General features: G+C 69.9%; 1 protein-coding gene across 1 annotated transcript in view; it reads right to left on the reverse strand.

The window, feature by feature from the left end:
• The window catches only part of LOC114501816 (tensin-3), a 97,835-nt gene that overhangs the window by 36,613 nt on the left and 43,127 nt on the right, over positions 1–18,095 (reverse strand). The window contains exons 10-11 of the mRNA XM_036010413.1: positions 16,474–16,585; positions 12,912–12,949 (exon numbers count right to left, since the gene is read on the reverse strand). Of these exons, the coding sequence (XP_035866306.1) occupies positions 12,912–12,949; positions 16,474–16,585 (150 nt within the window). The remainder of the gene's footprint in view (positions 1–12,911; positions 12,950–16,473; positions 16,586–18,095) is intronic.

Genomic DNA, 18,095 nt, shown 5'->3' on the forward strand with positions numbered 1-18,095 from the left:
CTGGCCTCCCCGCCGCAGGCCAGCCCGCTCACCGGACGATGTGCCCCGGTCCTCCCAGCCGCCCCGGGGCCCTGGAAGCCGACCGAGAGCCCACGTGGCTGCTCCCCGGCCCGTCCACGCCAGCAGAGCCAGCTGCTGCCAGAGTTTGCAGGGTGCCGCTCGCACTGGCCAGGCGTGAGCCTGGGGGGAAGGGCCCTGCTGTTGCCCGGGCACAGACCCCGGGCCCCAAGGAGGGGCACGCCCTGGGCTCCGCCTGAGACAGGCTCTGGAGACGGCGGAGACTCGGGCCAGCGTGGGCGGTGGACGCGGTCAGGTCGCCTCGTCAGCCTCCGCAGCCTTTCACAACGAACGGCTCGAGGAGGCCGACGGGGAATTCTGGAGGTTTGCCGCGGGCGCGGGTTGTGCAAGAGCAGCGAGGGGAACCCCAGCCCCGGGCCTGACCTCACAGGCAGGGCGGGCGGGCGGCACCTCAAAGGCAGATGGGGACGGGTGTCTGCTTCCAGACACAATCAAGGGCTAAAGTTTAACATGAAAGCCGCCCGTGTGAGGGTGCTGCCGGTTAACGGCGCTTCACTTCCATGACCGCCCACGGGCCCTGACTGTCTTCAGGCGTCAGGCTCGGGGGGAAGGTCCAGCAAATCGGGGGGCGGGATGGGCCAGCGCCTGTCACCCCGTCACTGGTGTCACCCAACAGAACAGTAGCGGTCCCAGCAGCACCCACCCCCGCTGCTCGGGCCCAGAGTGACGCCCCGGGCAGTCCCTGCACCATCCCTTGCCACCGCTCCTGAGCCGGGGCCCCGACACCCCCCTTTGCCAGAAGGGGGCTGAGGACCAGGCCCCGGCCCCCCTGCCAGGGACACACGGTCTCCCAGAGACGCGTCTCCACCTGACCATCCCCCGGTCGTCCTGCCCGCTCGCTCCGGCCTGCGTGCGTCTCCCGCCACCGCCCGGCACCGGCCCACGCCCACCTCTGGGCTTGGTGTGCCGCCGCTGGCGTCTGGCACGGCCTTGGTCAAGGGGCCGCCAGTCCTTCCCGCAAGGCCCCGGTGACCCCGCCAGCTTCCTTCTCTGACCACGGAGGGGCCGGGGGGTCAAGGCCAGGAGTGATGTGAAACCTGATACTCTGTCTCTTTCTCAGCATCTGCCAGCGGGAGCTCCCAGTCACAGACAACTTTCCCCGTCAGGGTTCAGCCGAAGGCACACTCTGTGCGAGGGGACAGGGGCGAAGGCTCGACGGCTCCTCCTCACTCGCCGGTTTCAGGACGAGCCAGTTCCCCAGCACCTCCCGGAGGAGGCCAGGGCAGCTTGGCTGGTGTTTTCTTTTTTTCTTTTTTGTTTAGTGAGCACTTCTGAAGATCTGCCATATGGATCAGAACAGTATGTCGCTGCCCCTGGGCAGGTTCAGGCCTTGTCCATACTCTGAGCTCAGCCCCAGGGCCGAGGGGACAGGCCACCGCGATCCCCATGCTCCCAGGTCCCCGGGAAGGCCCCGTGGGGACGGCCGCTGGCCACCACTGGGGGAGCCAGCAGCGGACACCGGAGGCCCAGAACCACACGGCCCTCCTAGTCGGTCTGACCGGCTGAGTCTCCAAATGGGACATGGTTTCCACTAAGGACAAAGTTTCCTTTTTTAAAAATTTGCTTGAAGATTTTATTTATTTATTTTTAGAGGGGGGGAAGGGAGGGAGAAAGAGAAGGAGAGAAACATCAATGTGAGAGAGAAACATTGATTGGTGGCCTCTGCGCCCCCTACTGGGGATGTGGCCTGCAACCCGGGCATGTGCCCTGACTGGGACTCGAACTGGCGACCCTCTGGTCCCAGGCCAGTGCTCAGCCAGGCTCTCAGCACCCCCTGCAGCCCCACCCTCCGTGCCGGCACCAGCTGGCACCAGGTGACCCGGCCGCTGCCACCCAATCCCGGCTGCAGAGGGGAGGCTGGTGGCGGGAGGCTCCTCAAGGAGGGGTGTCTCTTTCGTCTGTGGGGGGTTTCCCTCCTTGGCAGATCACTGGTGGAGCCGGAGTTCCCACCTCGGGGGCCGAATGCCCCCGGCGCCTCCCAGCTCACCGTCTTTCCCGGAAACCTGGTGATCTCTCGCCCGCCCCCGGGGCCAGGAGACCCGGACAGGATGTGGTTTCGGGCGTGGGAGGGGCGGCGAATCTGTGCAGGGGGTCGGCCTGCGGTTAGAAAGCTGGGGCAGCTCCGGAGTCCTGGAAATCTCGGCCCAGCCAGGGGCCAAGGCCAGGCCCTTCCTGCGGCCTGGGAGCCAGGAGCTGGCTCCGGGACCCGGCCTGGGCTCTGGCCGGGGTCCAGCCAGGGTCCTGCTGGTCCCTGACTTCACGCCAGTCGGCATTCGGGGCTCTCTCTGCAGGGGCTTCCCCCAGGGAGGGACTCGGGGTGCTGGAGACCCCTCGCCCCGCCCACCCCCACGCTCACACCCGAGTCCCCTCCACACGGTTCCCGAGAGCAGCGTCCCCTGCCCTGTGCGGCCACGGGCCTGGCCCAGCACCTGGTCTGAGGCATCTATCTGCTCGGGGGGCGGGGACAGAGGCTCCGGACCGGCACCCAGGTCCAGGTCCCTGCTCCACGAGCACCACTGTGGGTTGTGGGTTGTTGGTTTTTGTCTGAAAGGCCAACTGTGATTTTGGGGAGGTGGCCGGGCGCCGGCCCTGCTCCCCCCCGACTCCCTGGGCTCTGTCCTGGACAGAGTCGCCCCACGCCGGACGACTGTGGAGAGGACGCAGGGGCGGGGCGCACATGTTCGGGCTCCTTAGGATGGTGGCCTGGCGCCGCCTCCCTGCAGGCCCTGGAGCTCCCCTGGGGCCGCCGACCCCACGAGGACCCCGAGCAACGGGGCCGAGCAGCGGGCCTCACCACCCGCCAGGGACAGCGGCCTGCCCTGACTGCCCTCAGGGGGCTGATGGAGACTGGACCACAGTGTGCGGGGTGGGGGCCCGGGGCCGGGGAGGCCAGCTGCCTCTCTGCTCACCCTCGGCTTTTCCTAAGCCCCGCCCCCCCGCCTCGTCCCATGCCGGGACACCTGGGACACTCCTGACCCAGCCGGCGTGGGCACCCACTCAGACGCAGCAGCCACAGACAAGGGCCTGGGCCCCTCTGAGCAGACACCCTCTGGGCGCCCAGGCCCCGGCCCCGCCCCGCCCACCTTTCTAGCTGTGGGGCCTGTGGCACGTCCCCGCCTGCGGGGCCTCCGTGTGCTCAGCACCTGCCCTGCCCTCCCCAGCCCCCCACGTGTCCCGCTACAGCAGGGGTCCTCCGTGGGACCCTGGGCACGCACGCACACACCACACATGCACACGCACCGGGCTCTTGCACAGGCACACAGGTGCAGCCAGCAGACCTGGCCGGGACGCTGGGGCCGCGGGCGGGGCCCCCTGAGACCCGGTGTCACCTTTCACGGGAACCACCGCCGTCCTCGCTCCGATTACACAGCAGAAGCGAAGCCGCGTGAGTTCAGGAAGCTCCGTCTCGGGTTTCAGAAACCGTTCTTCGACAGCCTGTGCCTCCCACCCCCCACCCGGGGTGAGAAACCACAACGCTGGGAAACAATGGCACGTGCACACCGCACACCGCCAGGCGGGGGCTCGCACCTGCGCCCAGGCTGGGCCGCACCGCCCTGCCCAGCCCCGAACCCCGCCGCCACCGGAAGGCGGGGACAGGGCCTCTGTCCTGGACGGGGGCCCTCTGGAAACAGTGACCTTGTCAGACTCGGCACCCCCGCCAGGCCGGCCGCCCCCAGGCACGCCCTGCACCCAGGCCACCGAGAGCCGCCCCGGAGGGCTGTCCGAGGGGGTGTTCACACGGGGGTGGGGGTGGGGTGGGGGGCTCCACGACGACCCTGTGAGGGCCGCCCCTGCGCCTGGGAAGGAGTCTGCACCAGCGCGCGGTCGGGGCCGGAGCTCGCGGGCGGCGTGTGAAAGGCCGAGACAAGGCGGAAGGACAAACGAACAGGCCAGCGCCTCGGACGCCACGCCCAGCCGTCGGCCTCGACCGGGCCGCTGCGTCCCGAGTGGGCCCAGCCACCCACCCAGGGACCTGCCTGCCACCTCCGGCTCCAGACGAGGGTGCGGGGAGCCGGGGCCCCCACGGGCACACGGGGAGCCCCGGGACTGACCAGACCGGCCCGACCCCTCCGGACGGCGGGGGGACGGCCGGGCTCTCCGACCAGGCGTTCCCTCTGCGCCCCACGGCGCCGGGGGCGGGGGGGGGGTCACCTGACGCTTGGGTCCGGCCCCACGGCCGCCGCCAGGGGCCTGTCCTGCCTGCAGCCCACGCGTGTGACCGCTGTCATGCCCACGCTCGTCCGTGTGCGAGATACACGTGTGATGCACGTACACGTCAGTCCACAGAAAGAGCTGGAGCACACGTGTGATTGTCGTAGGGAACCGCACCCCCGCCCTTACCTCTAAGGACCACGGTGACCCCAGAAACTCGGTGACGCTCGGCTCCGCCACCCACAGGCCGGGCGAGGGCCACACGAACCGGCGGCGAGCCCCCGGCCGTCCGCTCCCTCTCCGTGTGGCGGCCACGGCGGCCGCAGGAGCCATGGGCCCTGGTGTGGTGGCACCGAGGCTCGGGTCCGACTCCCCGGCGATGGCCCCCGAGCACGGCTGTGGTCCCGCACATCGTGGCCCCCCCTCGGGACCCCCAGCACAGCTTCCCACCAGCCGTGTCCTTGGCCCTCGCAGGGGAGGGGCCTCCAGCCACAGGGGAGGGCGGAGCCGGGCTGCTCGCATCCCGGTGGGTGGACGAGATGAAGGCTTTTTCGGGGGCCCCTCAGTGGGGCGCTCCGGTCTGTGGGTCAGTGCGGCCTGCGCCCCACGTTGGAGCCACCACAGAGGACAGGGCTCCACTCCCCAGTCACAGGAAGCAGCACCAGGCACACGGCCGGGGGCCCAGGGCCGCCCTCCCTCCAGGGTCCTGCCACCCAGGTGTCCCAGAGCTGCCGGCAACGGTGCCACCCCGGGAGTTCCGGTGGACCCGCGGCGCGGGAGTTCAGAGTGGAGACGGGACCACCTGGGCACCTGTCGGAGGGCTCCCGGCAGGCCGGCACCGTCTGCAGAGCAGGGGTGTCCCCCGAGGGGTAGGTTCCCCCCCGCCCCCACTCAGGGTGGAGCAGAGCGGCGTCCGGGCAGAGGCAGGACACGGAGGTGCCAGACGGACAGTCCCACCTGAGCCCAGCACCACCCGCAGCCGGGGGGGGGGGGGGCGTCAAGCAGATGAGCCCCCCCAACCGACCACGGGTAAAGGGGAGAGCGGGGGGAGGTGGGGAGGGAGCAGGACAGACAGACAGAGTGTCCCTCGGTGTCCCCACTCTGGTCCCCGAGGTCACCTCGAGAAAAGACGTCCTCGCAACACCTGCGGCTCCGAGGCCCAGACACACCCTCCCGGGGGCCGACCACAGGGCACGGCGCGCCCACCGGCGTCCTCCGGAGCTCCGGGGACAGGACACGGGGCCCGTCCCGCACAGGGGACCCCGCCTTACAGGTGCGGCGAGTGGGCCCGAGAAGCAGCTGCAACACAAGCCCTGCCCACGGCGCCAAGGGCCGAGGGGGGTGCCCTCCGGGCCCCCAGGCTGCCCACGCCTCCCAGCCACACCGGGGCCCTGTGCCCTCGACAACACAATCTGCCGCCCCCAGGGCCACGCCCACACGTGGAACCGGTGCAGAGTCTCGGCGTGGCCTCGTCACGTGGGCACCCTTCCCAGGCCGGAGCCCTCCAGGCCCCGGAGTCCTGCTCCCAGGCACCCGGTGGACCGACGCCACGGAGAGGGAGCCCCAGCGCCCTGGGCACCCGGGGGGGCCCGACCCGCCCTGGGACCTTGGGCTTGTGTCTCTCGGGGCTCCCCCATCTCAGAGCCAAGGTCACAGGAGCCAGCGGTGCTCAGGGCGCCCACGGGGACGCCTGGCCGTCCCTGGGGAGCATGGGCTGCTGGCGGCGAGGGGCCCGCAGGACGCAGCCCCCAGGCGCAGCCCCCGGCTCTCCTCCGTGACACCTGCGGCCGGTCCCCAGAGTCCCCTGTGCCCAGCCCGGCGCGGGAAAGCCCGGGCCTGCCTGACTGCCCCTGTGGCCGCGGTGGGCGCTGCACCGCCCCGGTTCCGGCCGTGGGGACTATTTATAACTCCCCTGCTTGTGTTGCTAAGTTCCTCCGGGAAGATGACACACGGTCATCCACCCGCCCGGGACCTGCTGTTACTGCTCCAGGGCTCTGACTCACGCGCCCGTCTGGGGCGGGGGCACGCCCCGTGGGGCCGGGTCCTCTCCGCTGACATGCACACGCACACACACATGCACATGCACGCACACGCAGCAGCCCCTCTGCTCTCTGGCTGGCGTCACGGCTGGCTCCCCCGAGACCCCTCGTCTGCGGGTCCTCCGACCCACAAGTGCAGTGAAGTCTGACGAGCGAACGGAACAGGGAACACGAACCGAGAAAACGAACGGCTCCGGAAGTCCGTCAGGGGGAGGTGGCAGCGGACAGGCACCCGTGGTCAGTGGGTCGCTGAGGCAGACCCAGCCCCTGCCAGCGGCCCCTCGGCCGCCCATGCCCCACCCAGGGGAGGGGGTGCGTTCCTGACAAGGGTGACACTCTGGCGAGAAATGTGCGAGGACTCGGGGGCCCGACCTTTGAAGACCCGTCGTCCACACGCCCGCCCCGGGGTCTCGCTCGGCCCCGGAGAGAAAAGTGCAGCCGCCCCAGGAACAGACACAGAGGAACCAGAGACGCACGCCCGTGGGAGACGCCCGTCCACATGGCCCGCGCCCCGTCCGAGTCCCGCCCTGCGGCTCTGCGGGAGGGACGGGGCAGAGCCAGCCAGGGCAGTGGTGACCGGGGGCAGAGGGCCGGGCGGGCGAACCGTGAGCGCGGAGGGTGCTCAGGGCCAAGGAGAACGCTGCAGCGGGGACCCGCGCCGCCCTGCACCCTGCAAACAGAGAGAACGCGCCGCCAGGACCAAGCCTGCAGCGAACGGGGCGGCGGTCTGGTTAATAACAACATTGTATCGGCCTCGGCTCAGCTCCAGGGTAGCAAGCGCACCCGCCACACAGCACAGCGTGTGTCTGTGAGAGCCTGCGCTGTGGGGCTCTGTGCGCGCTGGTCAGTTTCCCCGAAGTCAAGTCCGTGGTTACTTTCTAGCCGGCTGTCTGGGAGCGCACGTTTGCTGGGAGCGCACGGGAGCCCCAGAGCTGCCAGGACCTGAGTCGCACGAACAGCAGCAGCAGGAAGCAGAGCCAGCACGGCCCCCCGTGCCCTCGTGTCCCCCGGCAGCCAGATGGGGTGCAGCGGCACTGCCCGTGTGTCCTGACCCCGGGTGTTGTCCCCCAAGAACCAGCGCGCTCTGTGGGGCCCTGAACGCATCACACAGCGCCGGCCTGGCCATGCGGCCACCGGCTTCCACTGAGCACCTCCCTGGCCAGGCAGCCCGTCCCCTCGTGGAGATAAACAAGATGGACACGTGCTGGGAGGGGCGGTCCCCACTGTGAGCGGCAGGACCTCGGTCTGTCCCAGGGGGCGGGGCCTGGGGCAGGGCGCCGGGTCCCCAGCTCGGCCGCTGCGCCTCCGGGTCCAGCGATGGGGCTGCAGCCCCCCCATGTCGGTCGGTTGCCCCCCATCAGCCGGTCTGCACGTGAGTGTCCACGAGTCGCAGACACGACGTCTGGGGGAGACCTCCAGTTAGCGCCGACTCGCCCTGAAAACGCAGGAGACCACCCCAGAGGAGGGGTGGTCCGGGGGACGAGAGGAGCCAGGGCTCACGCGGGAGCTGCCAACACCTCACTGACGCGGCCGCCAGCCAGGGGGCGCGGCGGCCTGCGCCCCCTCCCCACGGCCCCGCCCCGCCCCGGAGGGGGCGGGGACCGTGTGAGCTGGGCCCTCGCGGCCCCTCTCTGGCCTCCAGAGAGAGGGGCAGCGGACCCCACGCGGCAGAGCCGTGAGGGGAGGAGGGCCAGGACGCACACCTCTTGTCACCGGGCCGCCCGCTGGGCGTTAGGAACTCGGGGGGCCAGGCACCGGGACCCCTGGCTGACCCGGGGGCAGAGTGTGCGGCTGCTGCCCACACCCTGCACCCAGGCTGGAGCCCACCCAGGCCCGCCCAGACCCAGGCTGGAGCCCACCCAGGCCCGCCCAGACCCAGGCTGGAGCCCACCCAGGCCTGCCCAGACCCAGGCTGGAGCCCACCCAGGCCCAGGCCCTCTGCCCCACCCATACACCTGCCCCTCCGACAGCCCTCCTCCCGCTGCCCCTCCCCCTGGAGCGGCACCTTCTTATCACGGAGACGCCCGGTGACTCCTCAGGGCGGCAGGTGGGCGGGGGTGGGGGTCAGGCCAGGGCGCCAGCTGCTCACCTGCTCTCTCCCGGCTCCCGCTGGCTCTGCCCCCGGGCCCCACGAGCCGGGGCTCTCCCGCTGTGTCCGGTGGGCAGAGTATAAATGCCCGGGGGCATGCCCTGGTCAGCTGGGCCTCCCCGGGCAGGAAGGACCCCGGGGTTCCGAGGGCGCCCGCCCCTCTTTCGACGGAGCTGAAGGCCAGCATGCGGCCACAGCCACCCCGCAGGCTGGGGACACCGCCCGCCACACACGCTGCCCTCAGAGCCCCCGTGCTGGCCCTGGGTCTGGGCAGGCCCCTCACGGAGCACCCTGCCTGCGCTGTGAGGAAGGGGGGTGGACACAGGCAGGGACGGCACAGGCCCCGCCCCCACGGGGCGCACTCACGGGGCTGACGTCACAGCAGGGCCCGGGCTCTCACCCCAACCACCGGGCACGTCCTGTAGGGGCCGCTGGCGGGCAGACCAGGGAGGAGGGGGCCTCTGCTGGGTCCGAACTCCACGTGCCCCCCATCCCCTGGGGAGGGGGGGTCCTCTCTCAGCAGAGGGCGCCCCGGGGGGAGCGGTGGGGAGAAGTGACCGCGGGGACGAGGCAGGAGGGCGGCAGAGCGGCACCCACCGGGGAGCGGGAAGGCCCCCGAGGCCCGGAGGCCACAGCCACTTTATGGCCCTGCAGTGGCTCCGCGTGGGGCCTCGTCCCTGTTGCCAAGGGCGAGCACAAACAAACAGGCCGCGCCCGCCGCACCTGCCGACGTGGCACCTGCAGCCGCCGCCGGCAGCCCGGCCCCGGGCGGCAGGTGCACAGGCCAGGGGGCCGGGCCGGGACCCGGGCCGCTGCACCCCGGGGTGACCGAGCCGGGGGTGGGCGTGAGTGGCAGTCGGTCACGGACGATGTCCCCACACCTGCCCGGCGGCTGCGGGGCCGGCACACGGGTGGCGGCGCGGGCGCCAGGGCTGGGAGGGAGCGCACACCTCCCCCGCCCTGCCTGAGGTTTGGCGCGGCTCCCGCAAGTCCGGGCAGTCGGTCCCCTGGGACGCCGCGAGAGGGGCCCCGCCTCTGGGGGTCGTGACCTCTGGGGGCCATGACCTGGAGCAGGCGCCTGGTCTTCCCTCAGCGGCGGAGCCGGTGGCGGCCGGCCCTGGGCCCAGCACCGCCCGGGCTTTGGCTGAGGTTGTCCTGCCCGTGGGGACGGAGAGTCTGGGGTCCCCAGCTTCCGGCACCTGCACTGGAATTATGGGGCTTCCCCAAACCTCAACCACGAGCAACCCCACGCAGAGGAGCCGAGAGAGCGCCATCTACAGGTGGGTGGAGGGACGTGCTGCTCGCCCACCTCACCCCTGAAGGAACCTCGGCCCCCTGGGGCTGGACTTGCTGCAGCAGACCGGCCCCCACCTCCCCCCCCGGGCACTCCCAGGGCTCTGCCTCTGGGTCTCCCCGACGGCAGGCACAGCCTCACCCAGGGGACGCACTGCCTGGGGGCCAGCCGGAGCGTGGTGGCCCCGGTCCACATCAGGCATCCAGCCCACAGCCTGGTCTCCCGCGGGGCCGCTAGCCCACCACCAGCCTGGTCCCTGCAGGACGGCTCCCTCCTGCCCACCGACAGCCGCTCCACAGAGGGGGCGTTCCCCCCCCCCCCCGCAGGGCCTGGTTGGGAGCCCGCTGGCGGCAGCCACTGCCCGGAGGGCGGTGACGACAGCTTGTCCCCGGACGCCAGTCCTGCCCCGAGGAGCTCGCTGGTTCGCCCTTTCCCGAGATGCTCCCGCCAGGCCTGGGGACCCCCCGGAGGGGAGCCAAGGCGAGCCAGCCCAGGGCAGCAGGGGCAGGACCGTGTCGGGCGTGAGGCCGGCTTCACCGTCTCCGAGAAACCCAGTGCACCGGCGCTGAGAGAGGCACCGGCCTCGGGCCCAGCCACGCCTCAGCGGCGTCCCCACCGGTCTCCAGGGGTGGCGGAGGGCTCTCGGGCCCCCCCCCCCGGCCCCCCAGCGGCGGCTCAGGGCTCAGGAATAAGGAGGGTCTTTGTTGCGGCTGGTGGCACTCGCCCTGGCCACGCGAAGCCGCATTCCCGAGAGAAAGGAGCGCGGACACAGGCCCCGACTGCGACCTGGCGGGAGCGAAAGCGTATCTGCCGCGCAGCAGGCTGCCAACTCCTGCGGCCGGGGGCACCACGGCCGGCGACACGCGGACCCCCGACGCCACAGTCTCTGAACCCGAGAACCCCGTCCCCCCGGGGGCTGGCCGGGCCTTGCCGGAGAAACGGAGCCGACCGCCTCGTGGTCAGGCCTGCAGCCGCGGCCGGTCAGGGTGTCCGGGCTGCAGAGCCGTCGCAGGTGTGCACGCCCGCACACATACGCCTGGTGCACACACACACACACACACACGCACACAGCGCCACCATGCACACCCACATCCACCCAGGCACACAACACAAACCCACCCGTGCACTGGCGTGTATACCTGCACACTAACACGGTGCACGCTCACAAACACGCAGTGCCGTGCACACATGCACCCATACACAGCACACACCCATACACATACTTGCACACACATTAAACCCACGTGTGCACAATACAGGCACAAATGCACACGGACACATGCCCAGGGGCACTGGGACGCACACCTGCACACTAACACACACAGCGTGCAATGCTATGCATGCTCACACACGTGGCCCATGCTGTGGTGCACTCACAAACACACGAGGCACATGTGCTCACACACACACTCACACGGGCACCGGCACGCACACTCCCGCACAAGTGCAGGAGTGACACAGGAAGGCAGCACCACTGGGGTGGCTCCCTCGCGGCCCCCACTCCCTGCGGCGATGAGTCACAGGCTGTGCCGGAAAAGGCTCCCCACGGAGGGGGACCCTCAGAGCGGGGCTCATCTAGATGGTGACAAGAAAGAAGGGAAAGCCCTCTCTGAAAGCTGAAGCCCCCCCCACGGGGGCATTTACGCCACCCCCCCCCCCCCGCTCACGGGACCCTCTGCTCCCCCCCAGGACTCGGTGCTAGAGCAGAGCACACGGGAGACGTCCTGTGGGCACGGCCGACCTGGACCGGACTGGCCAGCAGGCAGCCCCGCCCCCGAGTGTGTGCGAGCAGGTGCCCCCGCAGAGAGGGCCAGCCGTCCCCTCGCCGAGGCCGGAAGTGAGACCACAAGTGACAGCAGCGGTGCCCACAGTCCCGCCGCGGGAAACGGCGGAAATCACAGATCACGGGGCGTCTCGGAAGAGGCCGCCAGGGACGGGGTTTGGGGGAGAGAGCCCAGGAGAGGCTGCGGGCGGGGGGCTGGGTGACAGGCCGGGGCAGGGGGGGGGGTCGCACCACTCTGCACCTGTCCCCACTTCTCCGTGGGGAAGTTTAAACCGAAAGTCATCTAACCTCTTTCCTGAAAAAAAAAACCAAAAAACCCACAGGGCTGGGCTTGCCTGTAGTTCTGACTTTGTGTGTGTGTGCATGTGACACAAATATGTGTGTGCACTGTATTGTGCACTGTCTGTGAGTGTGTGAGTGGGAATAGCATGTGTGTGCCTGCAGGCACCCATCTGTGTGCGCACGTGTGTACATTGTGCATTTGTGCACGAGTTTGCATGTCTGTGAGTGTGTGTACAGGGTGAACTGCACGTGTGCCCGCAGGCACCCATCTGTGTGTACACATCACATGTCTGTGTTACATATGTGTGAGAGTATGTGTGCTTGCATGTATCTCTGTGTGTGTGCGCGTGGTGGGGAGGGGAGGGAATCAGGCCCCCGGGCCCTCACGTGCAGCCAGCTCACGGTGCCGTGAAGCTGCCCCCTGCACAGGCTGCCCCCCGCCCAGCCGGGGACCAGCGGGGACTCTCCGGCAGAGCAGGCCCACGAGGCCCACAGCGGCAGCAACCCCCCAACACTCCAACCCCACGTCTCTGGGCCCCCTGCACAGGGGGGCATGAGGGACAGCGAGCGGATGGGCCCCCAGAGAGGCAGGCGCCCCGCAGGGAGCACTGCGTCTGGACAACGTGAGAACACGAGGACTGTGCAGAGGACCAGGGTCCCCCCCCCCCCGGGGTGCCAGCAGCTTCCCGTGTGTCGCCTCGTTCCCCCACCAATCAGACCCCTGAACCCGCCCAGGCACGCCAGGCCTCCTGCCGCCCGCCGGCAACTCAAGCCTCCAGGGAGCACGCAAAAGCAAGGCCACAACCCCCATTCAGGGCTCCCGACTTCCGCGACAGCTGGAGAGCCCCAAGCCTCCGGTGGCCCACTACGCGGGAAGAAGCCAGCCGGCTCCTCGGGGCCGGGGGTCCACCGGGACCCTGGCCCTGCCCCCTGTGCCCCGAGAGGCGGAGCGTCAGCGTCCCCACAGAAGGGACCGCGGGTGACGGAGACAGGGCCGTGACGTGGCCAGGACCCGGCGGGCGGGTCCCGTCGGAAACCAGACTCTTGAACGCCGTCTTCTGTGGCCCAGAACAGCCCTTTCTGGGGGGCAGCCCTTTCTGGGGTTCCCCCAGGGGCCGCAGTCCCGAGGGGCCCCTCGCGGGCGTGTCGTGCGGGCGGCAGAGGGAGGAGGGGTGGGGGGGAATGGCCGCTTACCTTGGCTTCACATCGCCTGTGGCAGGAGTACTTGCAGGCTGGAAGAGAAGAGACACCGCGTGAGTGCTCAGCGGCCGGGGCGGCGAGACCCGCTCCGGGCCCCACGCGCAGCAGCACTCGGACGGCCCGGGTCGGGGGAGGCTCCCGGCCACTGAGGCAGCGCTGGAGCTCGCAGCGTGCGGGGACGTGTGTGCGAGGGCCTGCTGCCACCGTGCTGGTAGCTGCGTCCAGGTGGCCGTGGGGACTGCCCCGGGGGTGCAGGCGGCCAGACCGGAGCCCTGAGGCTCAGAGGCCGGAACCCTGCGCAGCCAGATGCACGATGTTCGCCTGGAAACCACAGCGTCTCCCAGAAGGATGAGGAGACGCTGGAAGACACCCAGAGGATGCAGCCTGAGGTCCCCCCCCCCTCAGTCCGGGAGTCGCACCCTCCTGCCGCTTCCAGGGGACAGCCAAGGACCGAGTGCCTGGGCTGGACCCTCGGCTGAGTCCCTGTGGGACGCCCCCCCCCCCCGGGGCCGCCGGGCGAGCCAGAGCGGCAGGGGTCAGCCTGGGGGCCCGACCATGCAGACTTCCAGGGGGACCGATGGGCTTTCACAGGCCCTGCCCCCCAGAGGCCGCAGCTGTGCTGACACCCCACCCCCACCCCCACCCCTGCGAGGGGGACCCACAGAGCAGGCCTGGCCACACCCTCCCCCAGTGTTCCCAGGCAGAGACGGCAGGACACGCGGGGGAAGGGGGTGCACGCCCCAGCATCCCGCCGCAGGCTCCCCGTGGGCCCACACAGGCCCCCCCATGCCCCAGTGAGCCCCAGGGAAGGACAGGGGCTCCCAGGGCCTGGGGGCACGTGAGACAGGGGTTCCCGGCCCCCAACAGCTGGGTTGCCCAGGGTGGGGCCAGCTGACCTCTCTGGTCTGGCCCCAGGTTATTGCGATGCCACCAGGGAGCCCTTCGAGGCACCTGCTTCGAAGTGACGGGAAGCGTGGAGGGTCCTGGGGGGACAGGGCCTCACAGGTCAAAACCCACACCCCAGGTCTGGTCAGCTGCTGGGGCCCAAGCTTTTCACGCCCCCTCCCCCCTCCTCCCCAGGAGCTGGGCCCGGAGGTGCTGGCCTCGCCCAGGTCCCCGTGTAGGGTGGCCAGCGGCCCTCAGCCCCCAGACCTGGGGGGGAAGTGGCCGGGGCGTTTCCTTCAGGGTCCCTCCTCTCCGAGCTGTCCCTGCCTCTGAGGTCTGGGGGGGGACGGACTCTGCACCCTCCAAGGCACAGGTGATGGGAGGGTCTGGCCAAGACCAGGCTGGTGACTCGGACCAAGAGCGGCCGACCCCCGCCTCTCGGGGCGCAGGAGGGGCCACCGCCCCTGACGGCCCCTCTGCACGGCGCGGCCCCAGGAGGAGGGGAGGCCACAGTGCACCAGCTCTGCCCCCAAAACCGCGTCTCCACGCCACACGCCACAAGGCCCAGGAGGACAAGGTGTCCGCGGTGACTGCCCACTCTCCACAAAGCGGACACCAGCTCCCGCCAGGTCGGTGCTTCTCCCCCTGAGGCAGGACCTACAAGGGACACCGTGCGGTCACGGTGTGCGGCGTGGGGGTGTGCCGCAGGGCACGTGGTGAAATTCTCAGCACAACCAGTCCCCTCCGCCACCGCACGGAGGAGCACCGACACGAGGGGCCGAGGGAGCAGGCTGTCCCGCCCCCTCCCCGCCCTCCCTGGCGGCAGGCAGCGGGCTTCGCCCGACCCAGTCCGGGCCCGGATGGCGCACAGGGTGGGGGAGCGGGACTCTTCTCCCTGCCCGCCCGCGTCCCGGCTGGAACACGGCGTCCTCCCGCGCCGGGACTCGGGCGGGAACTACGCGGGGCTCGCTGGTCTCCAGCTCGCCGCCTGCAGGGGGCGGGGCTCTCGGCCTGCAGGGGGCGGGGCTCTCGGCCTGCAGGGGGCGGGGCTCGCGGCCTGCAGGGGGCGGGGCTCTCGGCCTGCAGGGGGCGGGGCTCGCCGGCATTTTTCCGCGTTGCCCTGGAACTACTATTCTCCGTGCGTCTCCGGAGCCTCGGGAATCCAGGCCCCGTCCTGCGGCCGGTCGGAGCTTGACTCAATGCTCTGCACATGTTTACCAGCGAGAGACGGGCCCTGGGCGTCACCGCTGCTCCAGGAGGGACACTCGCCAGCCTGCCCCACCCACCCGCGTCCCTGGACCTGGCTACACGGGACTCGAGGGGACCAGGCACCCCTGGCAGAGGCAGACTGTCTGACGGCTCAGTCGCTGCCTGGCGACCTCGTTCCCTCCATGCCTGCCCTTCGTGGCGCCCCAGGCGTGGCCCTGACGGTGGCACGGAGCCCGGAAGCGGAGAGAGATCGGAGCTGGCTCATCCTGGTTCTGCAGCGGATGTGCCAGGCTGCCCCCGCCACCCCGAGTGCCGGCGGGGCTCTCCGGGGGCACGAGAGGCCCCCCGTGCGCCGGCTGCCAGCCCCAGGGCAGCGTGCACGCCCAGCAGGGGCTCCTGCCTCACGCTCGCCCACAGGGGGCCTCTCTGGGCACAGGGCGACAACTCCCGGGGAGGGAGAGCCCCCGGGAGAAGGTAGGAGGGTCCCACGCCCTCCGAGAAGCAGGTGGAGGCCCCAAGGAGCATCAGCTCCAACACAGAGACACCTGGGGGTCCCAGGGGGAGGGGACTCCTCGCAGGTGCCCAGGGGGCTGCAGCCAGGGGCGAAGCAGCTCTCAGGTTCTCCACCTCGGACAGAGGCCGGGAGAGGCCCGGGGGTCGCATCCTCACCCCACAGAGGTCGGACAGCGCCACTCAGCCAACCCCGCCCAATGGCCGCCTGGCCCCACGGCAGCCAGCGGCACGCCTGCCAGGGGTCCCCCAGGGTCTGGGAGGCCGTCCCAACACCAGAGAAGTCCACCGGCCAGACCCCGCCCGTGTCCCAGGTGGGAGACCCCAAACGCACCCACCGGAGGCCACGGAACAGCCCCACGCGTCCCCTGGGGTCCCGTCCCCAGCCCTCCTCTGCACTGTGACGCAGACCGGCGCCCCCCAGCCCCAGTTCTGGGGCTCGGGGAACAGGACAGGGTTCTCACCTGTCCGCCTCAGACACGGCAACATGCCAGCACAACCACCAGCAGGTCCCGCAGACACCTGGTGTCGGGCGGAGCCGGTGGCTCCGTTCAGTGACCGGGAGGGGGCTGGCCAAGCCTGGGGGGCGGCTGCCACTCCTCCCTGAGCCCTGACACTGAGGGCGGGCACGTTTCGCCTGCAAACCTCGGCAGGAGACCAGAAGGGAAGATGAGTCACCTGAGCAACGCGGAGACCGCGGCGCGGCCGGAGGACCATGCTGCTGCCCCGCCCCCCACGGGTGGCTCAGCGCTTTCGGGGAGATCCCCTCCCGCGCACCTGCCTGCGTGAACACGGCCCCGGCCCCGGGAGGCCAGGGGGCCGGGGGCCAAGAAGGGGAATTCCGCGGTTTAACTTTCGGAAACCCCCGAAGGGCTCTCGTTTTTGTTCCGTGTTTGTTGCCTGTGCCGCTTCGCCGAGCCGGCAGGAGAACGAACACGTGTCGCACACTCACCTCGGCACGAGACCCCGCGGCCGTCGATGGTCTGCTTGCAGACCCCGCAGACCCGGGCTCTTTTGAAGACCTTGCTCTTGAAGCTGTGCAGGCTGCCTGCCGAGTCTTCTGGCTGGAAAGGCAAAGGGAGGACCGGTCACAGCTCTGTGAGGCCTCGCCCGCTTGCTTTTCCTGCTCCCTGTCGGGGGCGGTGCCTCTAGCGGACTTGTCAGGGGCTGGGGCTGGGGCTGGGGCTGGGGCTGCCCGGGCGGAGAGGGACCGATCAGTCGCCCTGCCGATAGGGGGGTCCCCACGGGGCCCTGGACGCCCGGCCAGCAGTCCCCATGCTGGAGGCGCACACTCGCCCGGCGTGCAGACCCCGTGTGAAGTGTGTCAGGGGCTGCGCCCAAACCAGCATGGCTCACGGGAGCGGGTTCCAGCTCCCAGACCAGAGGCTGACAGCACCCACCCCCAGGACAAAGTAACCCCGTGCACCCCCAGAGGCTGCACGCTTGTCCTCCCAGAAAAAGCAACTGGAAAAAGCGAGGAGCAAACAGCAAAACTCCCCCGCCCCCAGCCGCGCGGAGCGGACGGACGGCACTGCGGGGGAGAGGGAGAGGCAGACCCGAGGCCAGCACGAGGAGACGCCGGCTTCCTCCTCCAGCCCGGGGTGACACTGAGCCGTCACGCGCACTGTCACTCGGGGGAAAGGAGCCTCTCGTCACCCACTGGGTTCGCGTCTGTGGACTCCGGGCTCACAGCTGTGTGACGGCCTCGGGCAACTGCGATTTGCTGTGGAGTCCGAGCGCCGCCCACTGCACCCACTTCCTGACACGGGACGGTGTGTCCTGTCAGTGACCGGCACCCACGGGGGCTCTCTGAGGCCACCCCTCACCACCGGAACGACTGAGATTTCCCGCGAAGGGGAACCGGTAGTAAGAATCTGACGAATAGACGGAACTCACACGGAGACCGGGGACGGACTCACAGACGGACTCACAGATGGACTCACAGACGGAGGGCAGGGTGACAGCCAGTGGGGTGGGGGTGGGGGGGAGGTCGGGGGAAAAATAAAGAGAACTTTTTTGGTTCTTTCTAAAAATACGTAAATATAAAACAGAATGTGAAACAGAGAGTACACCTACTTTGGGGAACTGTTCAGCAATTTCTTATAAATGGTCTTAAATCTGCCCCAACCCCATGACTCAACGATTCCACTCCTCCAGGCGCCAGAAAAAAAACATGCAAATGTCCCCAAACTCTTGTGCAAGAGGGGCCACGGCCCCGACATGGAAGTGCTCCTGGCAGAAAATGACCCACGTGTCCGTGCAGACAGGCCTGGGCAGAGCACCCACGGTTCGTGCACGGAGTGCACACGGTTCCGACGACATAGACACGCGCAACGCCGACACACGCACCGTCACGGGTGGACATGGAGGGGGCGTTACGCCGAGTGACGGAGCCAGACACCAGAGCGGACTGAGTGGAGCTGTTTGTAGGAGGCCCACGGGCAGGCGCGCGGATCCACCCGGTTCCTCTGAGGCAGGAAAAATGGGGTGAGCGGCGACTGCCCCGGATTCCTGCGCCAAGAGCGTCTCCAGGACACGGGGGGCGGGGCAGCGGGAAGCAGCACCCGCCTGGGC

The sequence above is a fragment of the Phyllostomus discolor genome, chromosome 10 (assembly GCF_004126475.2).
Source record: "Phyllostomus discolor isolate MPI-MPIP mPhyDis1 chromosome 10, mPhyDis1.pri.v3, whole genome shotgun sequence".
In the NCBI taxonomy this organism is placed as follows: Eukaryota; Metazoa; Chordata; class Mammalia; order Chiroptera; family Phyllostomidae; genus Phyllostomus; species Phyllostomus discolor.